Here is a 24,569-nt window from a genome sequence, read left to right on the forward strand (position 1 = left end):
AAAAAAGAGGACATAAAGAAAAGAAGACATGAGTCTTTTTCAGACATGCACATTCTTAAATCTGGAAGGAATATTCTCTGTCCAAAGTTGAACCGTGTCAGAACGCACTGGAGACGTTGAGACTGCAGAGGACTGCAGCCACTGCAGACGTTGAGGACAAGTGTCTTCCATAGGACCAAGCAGCATAATCATGTTTAGATGGAGATCTGCTAAAGGGAAACTTACCCTCATGATGCGGTCGTTAATGCTGCGACACAACTCCAAGTCTTCAAGGTCACTGTTCTGGATGTCGGAGGTCAGGCTGTGGGAGGCTCGGCTGTAGGAGCCTGATGCAGAGATCAGCCACTGAACATTCAGGGACTTAGGCAAGATCTGGGGCTGCAACTAGGGACAGCAATTAGACAGAGAAATTGTCACACTGTCAAAACAAGCAAATGGATATACAGTGGAGCAATTACAGAAACAAAACAAACACAGAGGAAGAGCAACTAAACAAACACAGACAAAAACCATCAGACAAAGCATCAACATGGTGGTGTTTTTTAGTTGATTTCAAACCCTAACCCTTACTGAATATAACCAAAATAGCTTTCCCTTCAACCACATTGACAATTCTATAATTACAGTGACTGTTACAATTCACAGGATAAATGTACCCGACTGTAATTTTCTGTGCAAATCATTTATTGATGTACATGGAAGCTTTTCAAAAAGTAACTCATTCAGATTCAGTCCAAAGCCTCTGCAGTGCTGTTTTGTAGGGATGACTCACCCTCTGTATGGTCCTGACCTTGCGGTTGATCTCTGCTACATGGCCACGGATAATGCTATTGTACTTCTCCACGTTCAGATGCAGCAGGTGGTCATGGACCAGTCGGAGGGCCATTTGCCCAGCGATCTGCGCCGCTGACACCACCAGTTTGGGGAGCTGGTTGTACGTGGCTAACTTCAACCTCTCATGTGTGTCCAGCATTGTGCCAAAGTATGAGTAGTCCTACGGGAGGTATGGTGGTTAAGAATTTGCCTAAAGAATGTACAGTACCTGTCGGTTAACAATTTCAGCAAGGTGATATGTGACAATACAATAATATATTGTGTTATCCCGCTGATACCATTATGTGGGCTTTGTAAGACACTTTTCACAAACTGACCCAGTCAGAGGTAAAGCGGAATGAGACAGGCGGGATGCCAGAGAAGGTAAGGAAGGTATAGGCAGTGTCATCTCGCCTCAGGGGTTCCAAGCTGTAAAAGATAAACAAACAGAAGGATGTAGCTACAGCTTTTGCACTCATGATTGTGTAAAAAGATGATGACAGTGAACTTTATCCTATTGACCAGCGGTGTTGGGTCATTCAGGGCTGGTAGGGACCAGCCTCACCAGCAGATGGCGCTGTTGCATGAAATTATGATTTAATCCATGTCAAAACATAGAGGCCTCACTTACACAGCTTCCTCCCAGTTTGCCCCGGCAACTTGGGCGTATAGGGTCCTACTGGGGTCACTGGGGCTGTTCACCTGAAGAGAAGGACAGGAGCTTAAACACAGTTTAACAACCAGCAACGGGGACCAAGAGATTGTGCGGAGTGATATTTTTGTGGAGCAGCTATGATCTATGGCGTCATATCAGTGACACAAGCGAGATGGCACTGTCGAGCAAAATTAAACCTCATCGAACGAGCAGGACATACACGTAGTTTGACTGTTTGCTGAACATGTGAAGATGTTTTGTACATGTGTTAATCAGCTGTCGGTCACCTGAACTAACGCAGGCTTCATATATGCTAATGACATATTATTAACATACTTCTATTATACTTTTTACTACAATACTATTTGACATCATGTTATGAAGTAGCCATGAAAACATGGTCCAAGGACATAATTTCGATTTCCCCGACCAGACAGATCATTTGTCCTTTTCTAAATTGAAATAACTCATAGGCTAGTCCTCATGTAATTCATCAAGGTTGCCATTATTGTTAATTCAATTAAATCAAATTGAAACCAAAATAATATGTACAATTAATATCAGCTCACAAATTGGGCAAGTGAAGACGCAAATATGAACTACTGTTTCACAAAAAGCCCATCCATTACAATTGCTCAACAATGCCCCCTGGTGGTTGTATTGCAGAGGTGAAACACCTCTAAAGCATAAACTTTTAAACTCTGACCTACTGTATATGCTTCCATAACAAACATCTCGGTAATGATTAAAACATTTGACACTGACATGTAAAATATTCTAGCAAAATATTCACAGCATGAGTGGGATGGATTTAGAAAGCAAAATGTTTTTGTGTAGTATTTGTGTGCGAGAAGTATTCTGTGTGAGAAGAGACTTCCATGCATAGGCTTTCAATATTTGTGAAAGTTTCTCCATTTGATTAACATTTCAAGGGAAAAAAAATTGGACTCTATGCTCTGAGGTTTAATCTTGCTCAACAGCACCATCTCTTGTGCGACTTTTGGCACTGATATCCATAATTATCTCACCTCCTTAAGAGTGCTCTGAATAAGGTTGTGCATTAGAGGGCTGGCAGAAGCTTTGAATGTACGGGAACCTGGAGGGGATAGAATGGGTGTTGAATTGAATGTTAAACTAAGCCGAACAATACATTCTGTACAAACCGAGAGAGATACAATACACCATACACACCTGTTACAACTCCATCCAGGTTAATATAGGCAAAGGCTTTCATGTTCAGAGAGGCCAAATAACCCTAACAGGAGAAGAGATAAAAAAAAAAACAAGTTAGGCAAGATATTCAAGTGAAAACCATTATGTTTTTAATGATATTTTGCCTAACTTGTTTTCTCTTGTTCTTACCTCCAACCACTCAGTGGCACCAATGCTCCCATACTCTCCCGCACTCCAGCTTGCAAACACAATACTCCTTCTGGGCTTGAATCCATCTATCAAAGGGAAATGCACATGAATCTCGAGGAAAAAACAAAGATATTATCATAATGTACACACCATGTAGGTACACTTTACACAATTCTGGGCCCAAATTCATATAACACAATCGGCCAATCCCGTTATTCATTTACCTATTTGTACCCTGGCTTTCAACACAGGACACAAGGAGCAAAAACAGTGCCAAAAAGATCGTCTTAATGCTGATCTATTAGCTATGTTTTATTAAGACAGGGAAATAGCTAACAAATCCATATCTCAATAATGACCTGAAATGATTTCCATTGACAAACAGAGCAACATCTACTTATTTCCCAAACATTTAGAGTGTAGAGCCAAATGAAGAACAAATGCTTTACTGTCCCCATTATTTATGCTGGCACTGCATCATAGAAATGGTTGCTTTTGGGTAAATTGTGCCATTTGGCAAGGGCCAAGTTGAGCCAATGCCTCGACATACCCACTACAAATGATAATACAATTGTGTCCGTTTCGTGCATAATACGTATTGTATGTTTGCAATTTGTCATGCATGACCTCAGTTGCACTTTTATTGTAATCATGCCCCAAGTATCTAAACGCAAAACACAAGTTATTCACTGATGAAATGAAATCTGAGCTTGCAAATCATATAAAAAGAATCTCCTAGTTTCATAGACTTGGTACCCTGAAATGCAGAGAACTTGCCTCTTACCATCTTACACCAAGGTGGCTCAACTTACCCTGATACGGGGTAAATTGAGCAATGGGACAGGGCAAGTTGTGCCAAGAGACCACTTTTAGGACAAGCTATGTTTTCGAAACTTATGTTTACATGAATTCTGATCATTTCCAGGGATACACAACATCCTGCAATGTATATACATATCTTTGTTAGAAACAGTGACCCTGAATGTAAAACCTTTTTTTGGTGTTAATTATCCCACTCTACATCTATATTTTATTAAAGGCACATAAATAGAACAGATTGGACACTTATTTAGACACAATAAAAGCAGCACCATCAGTCAGACGAATCCATAACTTTAAAGCAATCAGGCAATGACTGATTTTGCAATTTATTGCCAATACTGATTGCTGGCCGATCTATCTGTGCATCCTTACTTGCTACACCATGTATGTATCAGATTAATCAGAGAAACTGCAGGAATGCAGAATTGAAAGCACTTGAAAACAGATGTGTCCATGCAATCACTTATATTTCTGTAGTTCAGTTTGGCATCACCTACCGTTTTTCACCATGCCAGAGATGGCACGAGCCAGCTCCACCAACACGCTAGTGCCTACGGTAGACCTGGCAAACCCTGGACCCCACGCATCTCTCTGGGCCCCGATAACCACATAACGATCTAAAGCAAGAAAGAAAATTGTATGATCTATGAAAACACAGCACACCATACAGTATAATGTATACATCAGAGTTATTGGTCTTCGCAATACTAAACAATAGAAGTTAAACTCCGATAGCCAAATTCCATTAGAGTTTGACGTTGCTATTGACTCGTAATTCCACAGGGTAATAAGATCATCATACCTGGATCCACAAACCCTTTGATGACCCCAAAAACATTGTGGATCTTTTTGTCAGTCTGGACGTTGTTGACCTCCACAGTAACAACATCGCCATCGTCTCCAAGTTTGTTGACGTTTCCCCACTCTACAGGAGCCCCTTGCCCTCCCATCCGCCTGTGTTTCAGGAGAAGAAACTTTACAATGTACCTCACAACAGAGTCGTCACTTGAACACTTTCAAAGTGGACCACTTTGTCAGGGTCCATTCCAAAGGAGACCCTTTGCCCCTGTAAGAGTGACCCTCCATTCCAAATTGCCCCTAAATACTGGTATTCATTCAGTTTCAAATTTTTTCCCTCTTGTATAGTTATTATTTTTTGGGGGATGCTTATTCTTGATCTCTGCATATGGATAACCTCTGAATGGATCTTGGGGTAAATGGAAACGTACTGCATGATGGTGGTGGCCATGTCGGAGGTGATGGTCTGGGCCAGGATGCTGGGCAAGCCGGAAGATTTGACTGGAGGAAACTGGGTGTGGTTAAAAGAGGGGAATGCAGGTGTGTATGGATCACCGGAACCAAGATGGACCTGGAGACACAGAGAGAGAGAATCCATGACCATTCATCTAGAACATGGATGGAGGGAGGTAATCAGTGTGGAAAGATTACCAACAAAATAGAAGAAGCATCACTGTGAAAATACCTGCACATATTAAAACAATTAGTGTGTGTTATTGAATCAAACCAATACATTGCCGTTGGACACTGTAACTATCTTTAGAGTAGCTGAAGTGGATGTGCGTCTAAACTGCACTGAGACTTTGATTATGGCTCCCTGAACAAGTTATATGCATATATCCTGTCTGTGAAGAACTAAGCCCTCGTCATGGTCACAAACGCAGCAGAGCTGTCCTTTCAGCACCACAGACTTCAAAATGTAGCCAATGCTGTCTGTTCAGCACCAACAGCACAGACAGGTGTCTTTGACAAATTGTAAGTCCCTTGTTTGTCCTTTATTTACAAATGTAACATGTTAACCTGTCTGTGTTTTGTAACAGTGTTATGTATTTGCTTTGAAGTGACCCGTGTAGTGTTTACTGACTGCTATGCTGCAGTCTAACTTTGCACTTTTGTGTAAACTTTGTATCATTTTGTAAAAAACAAAAAGCCCTGTATAAGGCTTTGTGAGGAATTTATTTATTTATTTTTAGATTTAACACTATTGTTTTTCATCGACTTCAGTATAACATTTAATAGAAAGAATGATGTCTAAGAGACGTAGCCTGGGCTAAGTCCAGATCTACTGATTCAGCTACTATCCTTCAGACAGCTCAGAAATAGATGTACTGCCATGATTAAGAAGGCTAAATCAAGTTACTAAACACTCTGATTCTGACCCAACTACATTTTGGAAAACAGTTACATTTACTGAAACGCAACAAAAAAAAGGTGTCTGCTTTAACCAACATTGTATCTCTGCAAACTACCTATATGAAACAAACAATGATTTAAATATCCTGTGAGACTGCCTAGGCCAATGTACTCCCTCTTCATAAGGGGGGGTGATCAGAGCGAATAATTACTGCCCCATCTCAAGGCTTTCTTGGTTAGCAAAAATAATAAGAGTCGCAGATCAATTCTCAGATGTTGTTTTTTATCAGTAAATTGCATTTTAAATGTGCACCAGTCAGGTTTAAGGTCTGGACATAGCACCATCTCTGCTGCTTCCATAGGTATAAATGACATTGTGATCTCTCTGGATAAGAAACAGCATTGTGCAGCCATCTCTCAAAGGCTTTTGAAACTGCCTTACTATTACAGAGGTTATCTACCATTGGTTTGGATCAGTCAGCCTGTAATTGGTTTCAAAGTTACCTGCAGGATATGACAATGTATTTCAGTAGATGGAGTTCAGTCTAGTTCTCAATGTTAATAAAGCAAGGTTCAATTCTGCGTCCACTGCTGTTTACCATTTACATAAATAATGTTGGTTTGTCCTTGAACAATTGTAAATTGCATCTTTATGCTTATGATAATATTGTCTACTCCTGTGCCCTTTCAGCTCAGCAGGTTATTTTTGACCTTCAGCATGGATTTGATTCTATTCAAAAAATGGTTATTGATCTTAAGCTGGTGCTGAATGAGTACAAAACGAAACGTATGTTTTTCTCTAGATCCCATAATATTGATTACAACGATTTGCATATTTGTACTCTGAAAGGAGCCCAGAGTGAGCAAGTCCCACATTATAAACACCTGAGTTTGAGAGTTAAACTTGGTTTTCTGTATATAAATAAGTCCTGCTTCACCTTTGAGAATAGGCAGAGGATTGTCCATGTGACGGTCTTCCCTGTCCTCGACTGGTGACAATTGACGTGCATGTGCCAGCCTCAGTTCTTAAACAGTTAGACTTGTTTATCAGTTATCTTGTATATCAGTCTGCGGGTTAGGAGTGTGACTTCAAGAAGGGCTTAACATTGACTTTTATTTGTATATAAAGTGGTTCCCAAGTGGGTCCCATTTTACCTTACATTGTTGCTTTTATGGCATGCTCTTCAGAGTACAAAACCAGGTCCCCAGCTTGGCTAACCCTTAAAGTCACTATGTCAGTTTAAAACCATGATAAAGGATCCGTCATCCGAGGAATGTACATGTTTTAATTGATTATATTGTGTACATTGACTTGGCAATTGATGTAATTAATTAACTGTATTATGTTTGTAATTTTGAATGTAGATTTATTATTGTTGTTTGTGTGTAAAAACTCCTGTTGATTTATCAAACTATCTGTACCGCATTAGAGGCCTTGCCCTCTCCTATACTGTCTATATGCAAACACATTATTTGACACAAGTCACTCAGGGATCAAGCACAAAATGACCACACTCACATGGCCATAGAGCTCAGTGTTTATTCCAATCATGTAGTCAGCAGGGTCTGGGTAGATAAGGACAGCAGAGGCATTCAATTTGGCTGCGTTTGCGACCTACAACCGAAGAAAAGAGTGACATTATATAGTTATATATACAGGAGAGAAGCAAAGGAACAGGAGTCCTTATGTTCATTGTGCAGTGTTAATAATGTAATGAAATCTATACATCCCAGCTCCCATATTTGTCAAATCAAAGTAAATATATACAATGCAGGAGCAATATGTTAGCAAAATAATGTTACGGTCATTAATTTAGCTATTTCACCATTCACTCACTTTCTCAGCAAAGCTTATTTTTCCAGCTCTAATCAGAATCACCCTTCCATCTAGGGCAATGTTCTTATTCTGCAGGAGTCTGAAGTCTTCCATTCGACCATAAAAGGCATACAGGATCGCACCCTGGGAAAACCAAATCCATTTTCACAACATATCAGCATTTTATTTGAATTTCTTCAAAACAATGGATATGTTAATAAATAACTATCGTGCTGGCGCCTTGCTGTACTTTCCCCCTGAAGTGCCCGGATTCACAGCCCAGGTCTGACAGTCTGTCCTGTTCTACCTCGTCTGTTTCCCTTTCTACTTTCCCACTAATTGTGAATTAAAAAAATTAAATAAATACAAAAAATACTCAACTACACAGAAAAGAAATAAAGAAAATATAACAAATCAGCTACATGTAGTGTAATCTTCCCCCCCCCAAAAAAAAGTGTTATGTATGTTATGTTATGATTAGGGATGGGACGGTAACCAGTTTCACTATATATCTCAGTAAAAAACATGAACGGTAATCACACCGCCAACAATTTCTATTACCGTGACTTCAGTCTCCACACACGGAGAGATTCTAAGAGAGTTTTGCTGCGCGTCCTTGAAGCCGAGACGCCAGGTCTTTTTTATTGGAATCTGACAACTCTCCTCTTTCTAAAATAATTTTTCATTTTGTCACTAGGACGTATAGAACTGCCGCGATATAAAGACAAGGAGTGCTCCTAGTATTGAGTGACTGGAGTGACAGACAGTTAGAGCTGCAGACAATTGGCTCTCTAGTGTTTGACATAGGAACTTTCTGACAATGTGAAGTTGAAGGGGTGGGTCTTGCACTTGGGCCAACCAGGGAGGGAGAAATGGACCTCCAAAGTCAAGTAGGAAAATCCGAGGATTTATTTTTGAGAGACAAAAATAAAATAAAACATAACAAAATGAAGCTTCTAGATACATCTAGATTAATTAACAATTAAATGTAAGTTTATAGAGATTTTAAAAAGTTTACTAGCCACAGTTGAATGTTCAGTAATGTAAGTGTTTAAAAAAAACTAAAAAAAAAAATTCAAATGTCACAGTAAAAAGATTCTTTTCTTCAATTCAAAATCATGTGATGGAGGGATTTTGTTATGTTTTAGCATCAAACTGAAGATTTTCAGCATATTTTAATGAATACCGAGATAATACCGTACACCAAGATATTTTTGGCCAAGGTTATCACACCATGCCTAGTTATGATCAATGCAAAATTTTACATTAACTTAAACCAAGAAAAACATATCCAAAGATTACCTGTGCTGTTCCTGTTGCACTGTAGGCCAGATACCCCGCTGGTTGTCCAATCAGATTCTCTTTAAATGTAACTCTGTTGGAGCCAGAGACAGGAGGATCCTGGACTTTCACAAAGTGTTCGTCGCTCCATGTGTATATGCCGTCACCTTTGAACCTTTTTAGCACTTTGTTTGCCAGCATCTCGTCTCCTGGGGACCCGGCCTGGTGGCTATTACTTGAAAATTCACTGAGCGAGAGAGATACACAAGTGAGTCAATGTTATTCATTTATTTATTATTAATTCTGCACAAATTAAAGCTGATGTTGCCTGTTTGTTTTTTTATAGCCATTTTCCTACCTATTTTTATAAATGTGTTTTTTTTATTTTATACAAATCATATACAATCTTATAACCCTAAGCCAGACAAAGTCAATGGGCCTCATGCAGCAACATTCTCTTAAACGTCTCTTATATTTTCTGTTAAGAGAAAAAATAAGAGGAGAAGTCAACTCCAGATGCACCAAACGCTGAATGATGAATCCCACTTGATCATATATTGGAGGCACGTGGCCGATTGTTTGTTATTAGCATAGGTAACGCCACCTAAACACTATATAAGAGCAAGTGTGGAGGCACGGGATTTGACCGGCGTGTGTTTCACCTAAGTTGAGGCTCCAGAGTATTGCACAAATCTAAAAGCAGTGCTCTTGGCAATCTGAAACAGCTCTCATCCATCTCATCAAATAGATCTGTGCGATCTCTAAAAACGCATTCTCTGCCTAAGGCCTGGATGGCCAAAGCATCTAAGAGCAGTATGTAAGCTATTCAGAAGCTGAACGCACGCGATATCATCCAAGGGTTTTATAGTCTTAATTGGTATCAATGGACCAATAGTATTTCTTTAGCCCACAAATTTAATAATCCAAATCATGTAATTACTCTAAAACATATGATAATCTAAATTTGATTACATGATATTCATGCATTTTTTTATGTTCCTCAAATTTAAAAACATTTGTTTCCTTGCGTTGGACAAACAATTTGTGGACTGTGAAAACAAGATGTTTTTTTCTTATCTTGGTAAGAGTGCTCTCGACTACTCAAATTTTCTCTTACCTAAGAGAAGAGCAAAAATAAGAAAACATTGGTGAATCCCAGAAATCAATGGGTACTAACAAAATAAGAACAAATTCTGGATACGAACAAAAATAAGAGGAAATTTGTTTGTATATCGCTTCCTGCATGAGGCCCAATGTTTCCCAAATGGTGCAGGATTCTGGGAAGAAGGTGGGTGACAACACAAACACTAAGGAGCTGTTAGGTTAGGGTTTTAGATTTCAGTAACCTGAAGGCGTCCTCAAAGCCACCAGGGCTCAGTTTCTGACCCAGCAGACTCTTGACAACGTCCCAGTCCATGAGGGGTGCCACCTCTGTCTCAGAAGAAATCTGAATAATTGGATCCAGTGTGGACACATCGAAGCTGGGAGCCTCCTCCTTTCTCCTGTGAGCTAGGTAGCCAATCAGATAGCCTAAGAGAAAGTCGAGAGAAAGGAAGGGCAGTGAGAAAATAAGGAGGGGGATAGAGAAAGGGATCCAATTATAAGGCAAACATTTTAATTCACCGTTTATCTAATAAACTACATTTCTTCGGTAAAAAAAGTCAGCACAGTATTAACACCGGTATATAATTCTCCCTCAACTCTTTTGCTCCTTCTGTTTCCATACACCTCCTCTCGTTTCTTACCGATGATGAAGATGAGCAGGGTTGTAACAACCATGAAGCAGACGTTCTTGGACGTGCGCTGGGGCTTGTGGACCAAATAGGAGTCACGGGTGTGGTTGAGGTGCTCTCCCACACCGTTGCTCCCCACCTCCTCATCCATGTCGGACGACAGCTTCATCTCCACCTGGCTGTTGTCTCCCTCCATGTTCTGGGTCAGGTTGAAGCGTGTGTACAAGCGAGGCTCCCCATTGAACTGTATGGAAGAATAGGAAGGTCAGTGTTTACATACAACCATCATTTGAAGACGTCATCTTCACAGATGAGCCAACAGTGGTCCCAAAGCACTTCTCCTTGACGTGTTGGTATAAGAGGGGTAGACGGTCTCCCAAACATCCCCTCAAACTGCACGTCTGGGGTGCCATATCTTTCTAAGGACGTGGCCCATTGCAGATTTTTTTATGGTAAGACATCCAAGCTGGGTAGTCAGCTATTCTTTTAGGCTTTAATAAATAATATGGAAGGTGACTTGGTTATTCTGACTGCATCTGATTCTACTCATGTAGAATCAGATGTGTCATCTTTCAGGTCTACTCATGTAGATGTGTCATCTTTCAGGTCATGGATCAATTCATTTGAGAGGAATCGTTGGGCCTTACAGTACATCAGAGAAGATGGTGTGGATCCAACTCATCGTTTCTTCCAAGGTATTATAATGAATTAACCCTCATCGTTCAATAGATTTCTGTCTAGGCTATCTAAAATATTGTAAATTGTTCTCATAATAATAAACAAATCGACACCAAAAGCAACCATTGTTGAACCACACGTTCAAAGTCAAATACATTATAAACATTTTAGAGAGGATAATGAGACAATCATTTCATAAATTAGGGTAATTTTCAAAAGTACTTACTATTTTGGATATTGTTGACCTTGCCTGGTCCATAGTAGCTTTTCAGTTGTCTAAAAGAAGAAAAATCTGATGAAAAAGAAGTCAAGACTCAAGTAGAACAGGATTCATGCTATAAAGGAAATGCTGACAGTTTTATTTGGCAACGATTAACACACACCCATTCAAACCCTTGGTATAAGTCTGTATTCAAACCATAGGTAGGCGAGTGAGGGAGACAGAATAAATAGCTTTGTGCTGTCCACACCTGATCTGTCATGATGAAAAAAGCTAAATAAATTACTCACCAATGATTTAACAAAAGTGTAGGGATTGAGCTGTGCAAACCAATGATAACATGGGGCTACTGTGAGTGAGCTAGAGAAATAGAAACAAGGCTACCTCAATGCTCCCAGGGAAAGAGTCACATGCTCACCCACAGCAGGTCTGAACACCCCGCTTGACCTTTTTCTCAAAGCTTTCTCACATTTTGCGGATTGTGTAAATTCAAACTCATACTCTTATTTATGTATATTAATATTCTGCTTCTTTCTGGATGATTGGGAAGCCAAAGAAAAGGTCCCACCCCTTGTCCAAACATTCAGGAGATTTCCTGTGGCGTTCACTGAAAAAGACTGCTCTGTTCCCAAGCACAAAAGAGCACTGTTAAGGGTGTGAGTGGTCAACATAATCACCCTGCCTCTACGTGAGGTCAAGGGGAAAAGAATACGATTACGTAAAAAGCAACTTAACACGTTTTTTTTACTTTTCTTTTTTTTTTATACATTTTATGGATTCCCAAAGAAAACAGTTTCTGATGAAAAGAGACAAGACCAGAAACATAAGACTGCAGTATATTTTCTTGGCAAATTAATTTAGTTCCATGCATGAGCACCTGCTCTGGACCATGAATAGGCTGCAGTGGTGCAACTCATTACTGTTGTACTTAAATGATTGAAAAAGAAATACCATTCATCTTAGTTCCATTTAGAACAGTAGGTGGCAGCAGAAGCCCACAACAAGACTTATTTTGCTTTATGACAAATTCAAATGTAATGTGTGTGTTTAATTTCAGTTTATATACTGAAGTTTTCATTTGATATTATTTTATTTTTTTTGGACAATAATTCCATTCATAAATTATGTTTCAGTTGCGCCACTCTGTATTCGTCAACCATTGGGTCACAGTTTGAGAAACATGAAGCTACTACCCAGACACCAATTATTCAGTTAAATTCGATCTATGATCTAGTGATTTAGCAGAAATTATGAAATGTAGCTTTTCAAATGTAACAACCATTAATATAGTTGTATATAGTACATAGTACAGTAGTATATTAATGTAGTTGTAATATAGTTGTTACCCTATTGTCTATTTGACAATAGGGTAATTGAGTTGGTGCTCTGACTAGGGAACAGAAAGCATGGGAAAATGCATCAAACAACAATTAAATGTTTAGGCCGCCTACAAGAAAAGGCCTACACAAGAAAGGACAATATGAAAGGAACAAATCCCAGCCAATAGTTCAGGTCGGCCTTACAAAGGCCCTAACTGTCCATGGCTTGTACAAGGCAGGAGCTTTATATTTTATATTAACTATATTATATTAACTGACAAATCTTACCCTCCTTCCCTCCTATTCATGCCCTATTCCTAAATATTTTGGCTTAACAAAGCCTAATTATAATCCTAATTGCCAAGAACCTAGGGCTGGGCGATATATTGAGTTTTAACAACATGGGCAATTCCACGGTAACAGAGTGGAACCCGTGAAAACGGTTCCTTAAAAGGGTTCTCCCACAGGGATAGCCGAAGAACCCTTTGAGGTTCTGTACAACCTGTACAATAAGTAAATGTAGCAAATTCAATTTCAGTAATTCCGTTACAGTTTTGATTTGGTCATTCTGTTACGGATTTGGTAACAGAATGACAAGTTTTAATCACTTATTAATTCATAAACTAAATCGATATCAGTAAAACACTACAAGTATTTGGTAGGTCTTGGTAGATAATATTCACTTTTTATTATCCTCACTCCTCACTTTCATGTGGGTTTTTGGTTACAGAATGACCCAAGAATGATTCTTAAACTTATAGAAGCAAACCATTTCCTAAAAATGAAATACAAGTGTTATATCTGAACATTAATGTTTGATGTTTTTCTAAACCCCTTTAAATACTTTTTTTGGTAGATGTTTTCTTAGATGCTTTTCCATATGTTTGACCACAAGTCAAAGCCCTTGTTTATCCCTATTCTTATGATGGTAAGATGGTTGAGAAATGTATTTCTCACTACATTTCCCCAAAATATACTCTATTAACTTTAATTTGATACCCAATACCCGGAACTACCCTTAAGAAACATAATTTTCATACCTTTTTACTGGTTTTCCCTGTCCATCTCTCACTTTTTCCGTCTTCAATAGTTTAAGTATACAAATTACGCTTACTTGACTGAATTAGGTAACTTAAGGTTAAATGTACTTATAGTACACCTAGTTTAAATGTACTTATAGTAGGCCTGAATACTCTCTCATTCCACTGAACTACCCCCCAGGCTCTGCAATTCTTATAACCTCACTGCTCTTACAATTTTGAAACTAGGAACACCAAACCAACTCCGTAATGTTTACCAACCAATTCAACAGTGCAATGTGTAGTATGGCTCAACTCGCATCAACTTTATTGCAGCTGTTTTAAACTGCATACTTATAATACTATGATCACTCCATTGGGGTTAAATGGTCACTGTTACTTTTCATTGTGCTTACTTCACTTGAATATACGGTATCTCTAAGGCAGGCAACCTTTTTGACATGAAGTGCAAGTTTGAAATGTTCCTGTTAATTAGTGTGCCATATCAACATTAAGTTTAACATTAAGTTTAATTATGACACCACATCAAAAAAACATTTCCAAACGACCTGGAATGTTGTTTCCTCCATATAGGCTACATGCATAGCAACAATATTTTAAACAATATCATAATCAGGACATTGTAATGATCTTTTTTTTTTACACACAGCACGGTTCTTCTGAAAAACAAAACCGCAATCTTCTGTCCATGAGGGCTGAAATGCCCGAACCTTTACTTCAGCTTTCTGGGGGGGTGCCATCATCTACCGAACCTGAACCGATGCACTGCGATTCCTGTGGGAAATGTGAGCAGGAGGCCGTACCGTCAAACTAAATAAGATAGGCCGCGCAAGAGGTGATTGGCATGCAGCTGAGAGGGCACTTGAACATTACTTATTTAGTGTGCCAATGATTACGCTGCCGCGTGCCAATGGTGGCACACGTGTCTAAGGTCGCCAACCCCTCCTCTAAAGGTTTCTCACTATGTAAACTTATCTTGTGCAGCAGCTGCAAAAGGAGAAACAGCGCCCCTTTCACCCATAGTGGCCAGAAGTGACCACTGCAGTCACCGTTCCCCATAATGTCACTCCTCTACGCCAAGACCATTATCTGTCTCCTAGAGGCCAACCTGTGGCAAAATGTATCATACACACACACACACACACCCCCCCATCTCGCACTTTCTCTTTCTTCAACAACTTATCAACTGTCTTTGGTAGACCAGACAGGATTACTGAGGGTTACAGTAATCAAGCCTGCTAGTAATAAAAGCATGCATTAGTCTCTCAGTGTCAGCCTGTGAGAGGAAAGGTTGCACCTTAAGCAATGTTCCTTAAGTGAAAAAAAAAGAGAAAAAAAACAAGTTTTACAATGGCCATTTGGCCCATCGGGGAAGGGATTAAAAGAAGGGGGGCAGACTAGGTTTGTCCGCCTTCACTTGCAGCGTTCTCCAGGACAGCAACATCCTAGCTAGCATAGCCTAGTTTAAACCTGTATAAGAATTACATTTACATTCTAGACATTTAGCAGATGTTTTTATCCAAAGCGACTTACTTTAGACAAATGCACTTGTTGTAAGTGAATCATCTATACATTAGTCATCATAAGCAAAAATCTATGCTAGGACCGGGTGCCATTGGCAGTCACAATGCTAGAAGAAGGAAGGATATTTGTTTTTATATATATAAAAAAAAGTTTAAAAAAAATATATTTTTTATTATTAACAGTAGAGTAACTGTACAGAGGGGTAGTGAGGGTGAAGAGGTCTTTAGGAAGGACAGTCAAGATGTAGCCTAAAGAAATGGGTCTTCAGTCTACGGCGGAAGATAGGTAATGAGCATAGCTGAGGCTTTGCCAATGTACTGTAGGCTGGGCCTGACTTGGCCTAACCTTTGCCTCCCTAACCTTCCCCTCCCTAAACTGTCAACTTGTATCTTCAGGAAAGGGATCATACAGACCATTAACAAGGCACATCAACAGATGATTGATCAAGCTTATCAAAATGTCTTTGCAAACCTCAACAGGTCTCTTACCCTTTGCTGACTTCCAATGACATACTTTTAGAACTGACTGTTTAAAAAATAGTTCTATATGTCTTTAGGGTAGGCTACCTCTTACATGCTAAACATACCCAGCCTTGGTATTGTTAATACCATAAGCAGCTTAACAAGTTCAGTCAAGATTAGAGATGAAGTGTAACTACAAACACACATACAGTACACAGACACACACAAACCAGGAAAATAATGATCTCAATGTTGCCTCAAATGAATGAATAGGCAGTAAAGTCAAGTCAAAGAATGCAATCTCTGGAAATATAGGTTGACCAACAATAGTGAATTACAGCTCTAATGTAAAATGCAGACTATGCTGCACCCCTCCCCCCACTTCTAACTGTTTTTGGGCCACAATCAAGACGCCTAACCTGTATCTGAACTAAATGGCTTTCCAAGACACATGCATACAAGAGATAGGGAAAAACATCTTGAGTCACACCCTACCGGAAAGCGTACATGTGACCCACACACATGTAGATAAAAACAACACTACATGATCTTTGGAGCTTTGAGACACAACTCTTTACTTGAGCAATCGGCTACCAAACACATACTGGACCTTTATAGAAGCCAGTTAAGAGTTTTAATGAATCTACAAAGCCCCAAAGTAAGCCAGACTGATAAAGCCAGTGTTATCACCGTGGGAACAGAATTCCCCTCATGGTTCCCAGACATACTGTATTGCTACACCAGGGGGTGGCATCATGGACACATCAATTCAAGGCTAAAGCAATAAGAGAGGGTCTTGAGTGTTCTCTCACCATTAACAACATTTGTGGAAGACGAATAAGTCTGCTCACACAGCCCAATTTCTCTTCCCATTCTTTTGTGGAGTTGACACTCATTGCGGAGCTGACACTCATTGTGCAGCTTTTACAACACCTTTTCCAGAACTCTGGTAACCTTGAGTTCTTAAATAGGCTTGAGTGAAATGTAGGGCAATGTCTAACATTACACCATTGTTATACTAAATTCCTGCTTTACATCACAGGTGTAATTGAGTTCGACCACAAATACCTCACCCCAACTCTAGCACACAGGTTGACCACTATGAATTTCTATGAACTACAAAATCCAAAAGAAGATGCCATCAATTAGTAATACAAGTCAAAAAAAAGTTCCCGAATGATAAGTCAATCTTTGCTGCTGGTAAAGTGTCACACCTGGTTATTTGTCAACCTGTCCTGCAGGGATTTATTTTTATTCATCACACAACTAAAACAGTTTCAGTTTGAAGATGCTGATTGCAAGATAAAAAGTATTTCCTCAAATGTTCAAAGGCATATAATAAATTTCAGGCATTAGATGCTGTTAGATGAAAACAATGTTTATCCACACATCATCTAGTCTCACATCGCCATAAGCAAAGATTGCTTCTTGCATTTGAGCAAGCTTCCTGAAACCTAGAAGCAACAACTACTTAAGCCCCTCTATTTGCCAACTACAACATCAATATATATTTCTCACTAGAACAACTCTTACGCTCTAGGACACTTCATAGTGAAAACAGGATAAGACATGAAAAACATTATTATTGTCCTAGTTGAGCACTCTTTCTTCCTCTTTTATATTTTCAAGCTAGTTCCATTGAACTATTTCTCATTATTGTAATTGTAAAATGTCTACAATGCTAATTTAGTCCTGTTCCTGGCCATTTCCATGTGTATTGTGCCTTTAATTCAAATTATTTGTTATAATGAAACCAAGAATTATGGTAAATCTCAACAGAGCAAGCTTAGGGTGACAAGAGGTCATATCACTTCTTGCACTTCTGTAGATTCGTACGAATCTCCCTCCTGTGACAGCAGGCATTATGACAGTGACAAGTCAGGGGGGTTTAAAACTGAATTTAATAGTTATGTTTTTATACTTAATTTTGAAGAGGTTTTTAGTCAATAATTTAATTGGCTAGAGGTGCTTAGTGGCGACCCTCGACAAATGTTGCATGTCATCCCTCCTCTCTCTCACCCATCCTTCCTGTCAATCTCTACTGTCTCTATCCCAATAAAAGCAGAAATGCCCTAAAAAAAATAAAATAATAATAATAATAATAATAATAATAGGCCATGTGCTTGTCCTTCTCCAAAAACAACTTTTGTTCCACTGTGATCGCTTCTGATGCGAATCGGCTCCACAATATATTTTGTATGCCTGGAGTGCCAAATTCAACCTGCTGTGTGTCTCAAAATGATGTAATGAATGTTGAATGAACCTGTCACAACTTTTCTCATTTTTTTTCTCATTTGCATCAGCTAAATAAACAGGAAATTCTCCTCTCTCTCGCAACCCCCTGTCATAACCATAATTACCTGCCACTTTAATGTAGGTACAAAATCAGAGAACTTGTTTGAATTCTTGGCTCACTTTGATTTTGAACGTGTATACCTTCATTTTGGGCAACCTGATTGGTTGAACATTGTGTAACACTAATGGATGTAACGTGGAAATTGTGTTTTATGAAGTTTTATGACAGTTGGCATATTCTCACACATTTGTTTTCAATTTAACACTGACAGGTAGTAAGGAGCAACTAAATGACTTTACAGCCTGAATGGTTGAAGTGAGAATGGATGTACAAGGATCAACATTAGCTGCGGTCAGGTGTTAGAAGAGACACAAAAGTCAGTATCAACAGTGACCTCTAACGGCCGGTTGGGCTAGAACGATGTATGCAACATTGGTCATTCAATGTTTTAGGCTTACAGAATGTAGTAATGCAAGCATATACACTAGGCCTACTTCCACATATGTATAGAGGATGTACTGGTGGGTATGAAGGATTATCCCTGACAGGATAAATCTGTTGGTTTGGCATGAGTTAAGAGAGTAAGTAGGAAAAGGTGAGCACTGTAAGCATTTTCTATAGAGTACCGAGTAACACCAACCACTAGTGGAAGTTGTTATTCGGCTGGAATGGCTCAACGGAAGGTTGAAACAACTTGATACGTCACATTTGTTAGAAAACAAATTTGTTTTATGATATAATTAAGAAATATGACGTTGTTGTGGGGCAGTTTCTTTACAAAAATCGACTTTCATTGGCCTCTATTGAGAACCTTGTCTCCTTGTATACCACAACGCACTCCAATATTAGCCGTAAGCAGCGTTACCCCAAAAAGCTAAACTTTCCGCCTATTACTTTCACCCTCTTCGGTATGAGTTTCTTTCCATCAAAGAGAATACATAGGATCCACTTACAACGTCCAATTCATGCTGTCTGCTATATTGGAGTAGTATTAACTCAAAACAGAAAAACACCAAGTATGCCCTGCTACATTTGCGGCAAACATGTAGAAACTTTCATGAATGGAGTTTGATAGATCCAAGCTAGAATGTGCTTCATTCATGGCCAATCCTCTTCTTTAAGCTGCTGAGGGTGGAGGCCAGGGGAGAGTACGGGGGAGGCAAGGGCAGTGTAGGAGTCACATCTTCTGCTTCATTGTGCAGTGGCAGAGTCATGTGAGAGTCACATTGGGGAAAGTTCCAAGTTATTCATGGGAAAGAGGGGCCAGGAGACCAGGCTAGTGCCATATAGACGTCTCCCGAAAATGGCTTTGTCTGAGTGAGTCAAGGCATGATGAAGAACCTTCAGTGAAGAGTGCTGTTTTGGTCCAAACAAAGCACTTTCTCAAATCTGGTGTTGATGTCGAGCACTGGTCTTTTTGTACCATGTGTACTTGTTTGTTTACAAGGATATGCAACACAATGGTCATTAGAAAATGTAACATGTACTTTTTCAAATGTTCAGTGCAGCTTCACTTTTAAAGCTCAAATCTACATACTTTCAGAGGTTGTTAAATTACACATAGGTTGACTGCCCAACAATAATGTTGACACTTCAGGGAGACTTTTCATGTTTCAACTCTCTGTTCTTTTGTTGGGCTGTCTGGCCCTCAGCCCCCCCATATACTTTGAATTTGCTGTAAAGCAATAAGGGAATTAACATGGCTGCATATTTGTTAAAAGCCTGAGAAAATTATACTTTTTTCATACTGTAGACTGATTCTGTCTTTCAAGAGGTGTGAAGTGTATCAAATGTTATGGATTACAATGTTTAGACTTGCAATACACCAAAGTGAATGCTATGGAGACTAGGGGCTTTCAAGGGCAAGACCTACCCCTTTGAGCCATTCAAGTTCACCTCAAGTTCACCTGCCAATTTGGTAGGCATCACTTAGCCTTCAGTACTTTTAAATAGCACTTTATTTGAATATACTTTGAATACAGGCATATCTATTTATGACTCACATTCTGAATTTAAAAACGAGGCTTGTCCCTTATAACAATCTATGCTCACCGCCCGTGCTGTCTTGTTACACTGTACAATCAAAGACTGTAACATTGTTCCCGGGACCCGTCACTATACACACCCACGTTGCTTATAAACTTGTTATGTGTTGGTTTTTGACCAAAGGAAATCTATAAGGCAATGTTTGTTTATGCAGCCGACGCGACCGACCAATAAGCTGCATTCGTTGCGGCATAAAAACGAGCTGCTGTCACTTCAACCATGTTATACAGACGGCCTCGATCATATTTACAAAAATAGGATAGATATGAGTGTCAAGGTCAATTGGTCTGTCTGCCTCCCGACCTCGAATCTACGCTAGCATGTGCTGAGAATGACAGGTTGCACAGGACCCAACCGAACATGTCCAACCTCCTTCCCTCCTGGCAAATGTATTTGCAACAATGATAATAACATGACCACATAGGCCTATCACTCTGACTAGTGACACTGTGTGACAACTGCAAAACTGTACAAATGCATTGAAAATAATTACATATCCGACATATTTGATATTGTCGGCAATATCATGCAACACAAATAAATTATTGTCCTAATTTTTTTTTACACCGCTTTAAATGCTCTCGAAGAATATAGAGGACTCCAGTCATGTTAGCATGTAACAAATACAAGCCTTACCCCACTCTTTAACAGCCCCCGGTTGTCTAGTCTCTCATGAACCCACACGAGGTTTCTATGAGGTCCTTCCCCGGCGTGGCCACTGGTCTTTATGGACTCGAAAAAAAAAACTGGTTGTAAAAAAAAAAAAAATACTGGTTGTAAAAAAGATTAGAGCGTCACTTCCTGCTGCACGTCCGTCTCCCAGTAGTCAGTCCCCCCTCCGCCGTGTGTTCTAGAAGTACAGCCTTAGTGCAGTGATTGTTCATGTTTCGCACGATGTTGAATGACCTCGATAATCATGTTTGCACAACAGGAGTGAGGATTAAATATGTTGCAATTGACACAAAACTCGAAACTCAAAATGAATACGTGCATTAGTAACATTTGTCCTTAATCAGTATGGGAGGTGGGATAACTCTACTGTGACATAATTAATTTGACCTAGTGGATGATTAATTAAGTACGTAATTAATTTAATTCATGTGGAAATAATATGTTTCAGTCTGAACTGCTATACAATGCACACAGAGCGTTAATAGCACAATGTCATTTACTAGCATTTAGAAAATATAATAAATTGGACTGAAGAAACAAAAAACCTCATTTAGGTTTCAATTTGAAAACGTTTACGAATCCCTGGTCCAGCCAATCAGAAACACCATTACACTATCACCTTGAATAACCCCCATGCTACTTCACTGCTATTATTCTCAATCATTCCCCATCAACCAGTCTACCAGTCTCTGTATTGAATTTGGTTTGAGCTTATCCAAATATAACTTTTGACCCAGCAAACACAGCAGTCAACTAACTTCAAGTTAGGCTGTGATGAAGTTGATGCCAACATAACCTAATGACTACCTTCTGTAACGTAGCGTTGTGGTGGCATAAAGGTCGGTGCCATCCTGGTGCCAACACAACAACATGACAACTTGTAATGCCAAATCACACACACACCTGAATCAAGCTCAATTGTTCGTTTCTTGTTAGGATTTAGTACAGTACTGTAATTGTTATGTTTTGAGGAGGTCTAATTATAGTTCATCTATCCTTCTCACACAACCCTGTAGGTGGTCTTTATTAATAGGCTGTTCATTACCACAGATTGCATCATGTGACGGCCCTCACCAAACGTGTCTGTCTCTCCTTCTGTCTCTCTGACAGGAACGGAGCTAGCTAACTTGTTTATTGATCGCAACAATAACTATGTTCATATTGGACAAGACAGCACAGTACTGGTCATCAAGAAAGATAAAAAGGAAGGAAAAGAAAGGACCCCATCTGACCTGTAACAGCCCATACCCTTCCCCAGACTCTCTGACCCCCCTAGTTTTATTTAATTTATTTATTTAACCTTTATTTACACAGGGGAAACACACTGAAACCAAGGCCTCTTTTGCAGGTACACCCTGTCCACAATATGTACACAATAACAAAACAACACATAGAAAATACAACACAGTTGAATACAGAAATCAATACATCATATAAAACCACAATATTAGAAGAAACAATCACATCTTTCACCAAGGAGGTCCTCAATTAACACCCTAAATTGCCCAAGCGGCACCAGAACATCTAAACTAAAAAAAATCTGTAGATTGTTCCAGTTAGGTGCACCATAACTAAATGTGAATTTACCCAATTTGGTGGAACCTCAAGAGTTAACCAACTCTGAGTACGGGTTAAGTAATTTATGTTCTTGAATTTTAATAATGAGGTTAGGTAAGCCGGGAGTTTATAGAGTAGGGCTTTATACACAAAAAGGGAGTAATGAAGAGATCTACAGGATTTTAACGAGGTCCAGCCAACCTTTTGATAAAGTATACAATGATGAGTATTAAAACTATCACCTGTGATAAAGCGAAGGGCGCTATGATAGATGGCATCCAAAGGTTTAAGAGTAGTGGCTGCTGCTTTTTGGTAGATGACATCACCATAATCAAGTACTGGCATGAGAGTTGATTGCACAATCTGCTTTCTGATGTTCAGGGAAAAGCACAATCTATTCCTATAAAAGAAACCCACCTTAAATCGTAGCTTTTTAACAAGCTCCTCTGTGTGCTTTCTGAACGTCAAGTCTTTGTCAAACCAAATGCCCAGGTATTTATAAACGGTGACTCAATGGGGGCACCATCCAAATATATATGCAGAAATCAGATACATTTTTCTGTGATTTGGTAAATAACATATATTTTGTCATTCCAGTATTAAGCACCAACCTCAGCCCAACAAATGCCCTCTGCAGAACAGCGAATGCAGACTGTAGCTCAGAAAAGCCAGGTCAATCATGGGGGCAATAGCATATACAACAGTGTCATCGGCATATAGATGCAGGTTACAATTATTTACAGACAATACAATATTGTTGATGTAAATAGTAAAAAGAAACGGACCCAGATTCGATCCTTGTGGAACACCCTTTGTTATGTCCAGAAAACCAGATTTAACACCATCAGTTAAGACACACTGCATTCTGTCCATTAAATAATTTTTAACCCATCTACATGAAGCCTGATCCAGGCCTATTTCAGACAACCTCTGAGTGATTAGGTAACGGTCGACCGTATCGAATGCTTTGGAGAGATCTATAAATAAGGCAGCACAATGTTTTTTTTTATCTAGGCAATTTAACACATCATTTAAGACAAGTATAGCCGCTGAGATGGTGCTATGACCAGGTCTAAAGCCAGATTGGTGCACATTTAGAATAGAATGAGAAGATAAAAAGGTTCTTAGCTGGGAGTTGACCAGGGACTCTAATACTTTGGAAGGGCAAGATAGCTTGGATATTGGGCAGTAGTTTTCTAGGTCGGAGGGGTCGCCACCTTTATGGAGAGGGAGCACATGGGCTGCCTTCCAAACCTTGGGGATAGCACCTGAGAACAGATTAAAAATAACTGGATCAAGCAGATCAGCCCCAATCAGCCCCCGCATTTTTTGATGTCAGTTTTAAGCCATCTAGTACGTCACAAGTAGAAAATGGTTGAAATGAAAACAAAGATTCGCTAGTAGTTGACTGATCTCCCATCGAGCCAACTGGGGCATTGTTTTCCAAAATTGTGTAGGATCACCAGCAGAAGCACTTAGAAAGTAGCTTGATTTTTCTTTCTTAATTGATGAGGTGGATCTTTCTCAGTTGTCTGAAATCTGCCAATCAGCTATCGAGTCGGTTTTTGTAGTTTTGGCCCAGGCCTGGTTTCTCAACAAAAGGAGGTCTGAAAGTTATGTGGAATACCAAGGATTAGATCTATTCTTAATTCTAAGGCGTTTAAAGGTGGCATGTTTGTCTGCCAGAGATTTAAATATAGATGAGAAATATTCTAGAGCCAAATGAGGGTCAGGTATGCTGATAAGAGAAAGATATGACCAATAAAGATCATGTAAAAAATCTTGCTCGCTAAAATGTTTCATGTATCTTCAATGTATTTTGGTAATGAAGCATGGAGCAGATTTTGTCATCCTTTCTCTAATACAGGCTATCGGAGAGTGATCACTGATGCAATTTGCAATTTAATTAATGTGGAAATATATTTATATTTATATTTATAAGGTGGATTTATCTGGCATCTCAGCAGAACAGATGCTGTAAAACTGTTTTTGACAAAAATAGCCACTCCTCGTCCTCTCCCTTCTCTGTCTGTCCTAAATATGGTATAATCATTTAAGGACATATCATTGTCAGGCACTGACAAATTTAGCCATGTTTCACCTGTTGAGCCCATGTGTTGATG

General features: G+C 39.3%; 1 protein-coding gene across 2 annotated transcripts in view; it reads right to left on the reverse strand.

Moving 5' to 3' along the window:
- The window catches only part of tfr1a (transferrin receptor 1a), a 104,049-nt gene extending 83,099 nt beyond the window's left edge, over nucleotides 1–20,950 (reverse strand). For both annotated transcript variants that reach the window (XR_014554280.1, XM_083672276.1), the window contains exons 1-17: nucleotides 20,854–20,950; nucleotides 11,538–11,587; nucleotides 10,646–10,877; nucleotides 10,247–10,430; nucleotides 8,922–9,147; nucleotides 7,641–7,763; nucleotides 7,323–7,418; nucleotides 4,882–5,021; nucleotides 4,455–4,606; nucleotides 4,150–4,269; nucleotides 2,831–2,916; nucleotides 2,660–2,723; nucleotides 2,497–2,564; nucleotides 1,445–1,515; nucleotides 1,152–1,242; nucleotides 773–994; nucleotides 226–384 (exon numbers count right to left, since the gene is read on the reverse strand). Coding sequence is in view for 1 of the 2 variants with exons in the window: in XM_083672276.1 (XP_083528402.1) it covers nucleotides 226–384; nucleotides 773–994; nucleotides 1,152–1,242; nucleotides 1,445–1,515; nucleotides 2,497–2,564; nucleotides 2,660–2,723; nucleotides 2,831–2,916; nucleotides 4,150–4,269; nucleotides 4,455–4,606; nucleotides 4,882–5,021; nucleotides 7,323–7,418; nucleotides 7,641–7,763; nucleotides 8,922–9,147; nucleotides 10,247–10,430; nucleotides 10,646–10,877; nucleotides 11,538–11,570 (2,067 nt within the window). In the remaining variant the exon portion in view is untranslated. The remainder of the gene's footprint in view (nucleotides 1–225; nucleotides 385–772; nucleotides 995–1,151; nucleotides 1,243–1,444; nucleotides 1,516–2,496; nucleotides 2,565–2,659; nucleotides 2,724–2,830; nucleotides 2,917–4,149; nucleotides 4,270–4,454; nucleotides 4,607–4,881; nucleotides 5,022–7,322; nucleotides 7,419–7,640; nucleotides 7,764–8,921; nucleotides 9,148–10,246; nucleotides 10,431–10,645; nucleotides 10,878–11,537; nucleotides 11,588–20,853) is intronic.
- Nucleotides 20,951–24,569: the final 3,619 nt, after the last annotated feature.

Source organism: Argentina silus (genome assembly GCF_951799395.1).
Source record: "Argentina silus genome assembly, chromosome: 1".
In the NCBI taxonomy this organism is placed as follows: domain Eukaryota; kingdom Metazoa; phylum Chordata; class Actinopteri; order Argentiniformes; family Argentinidae; genus Argentina; species Argentina silus.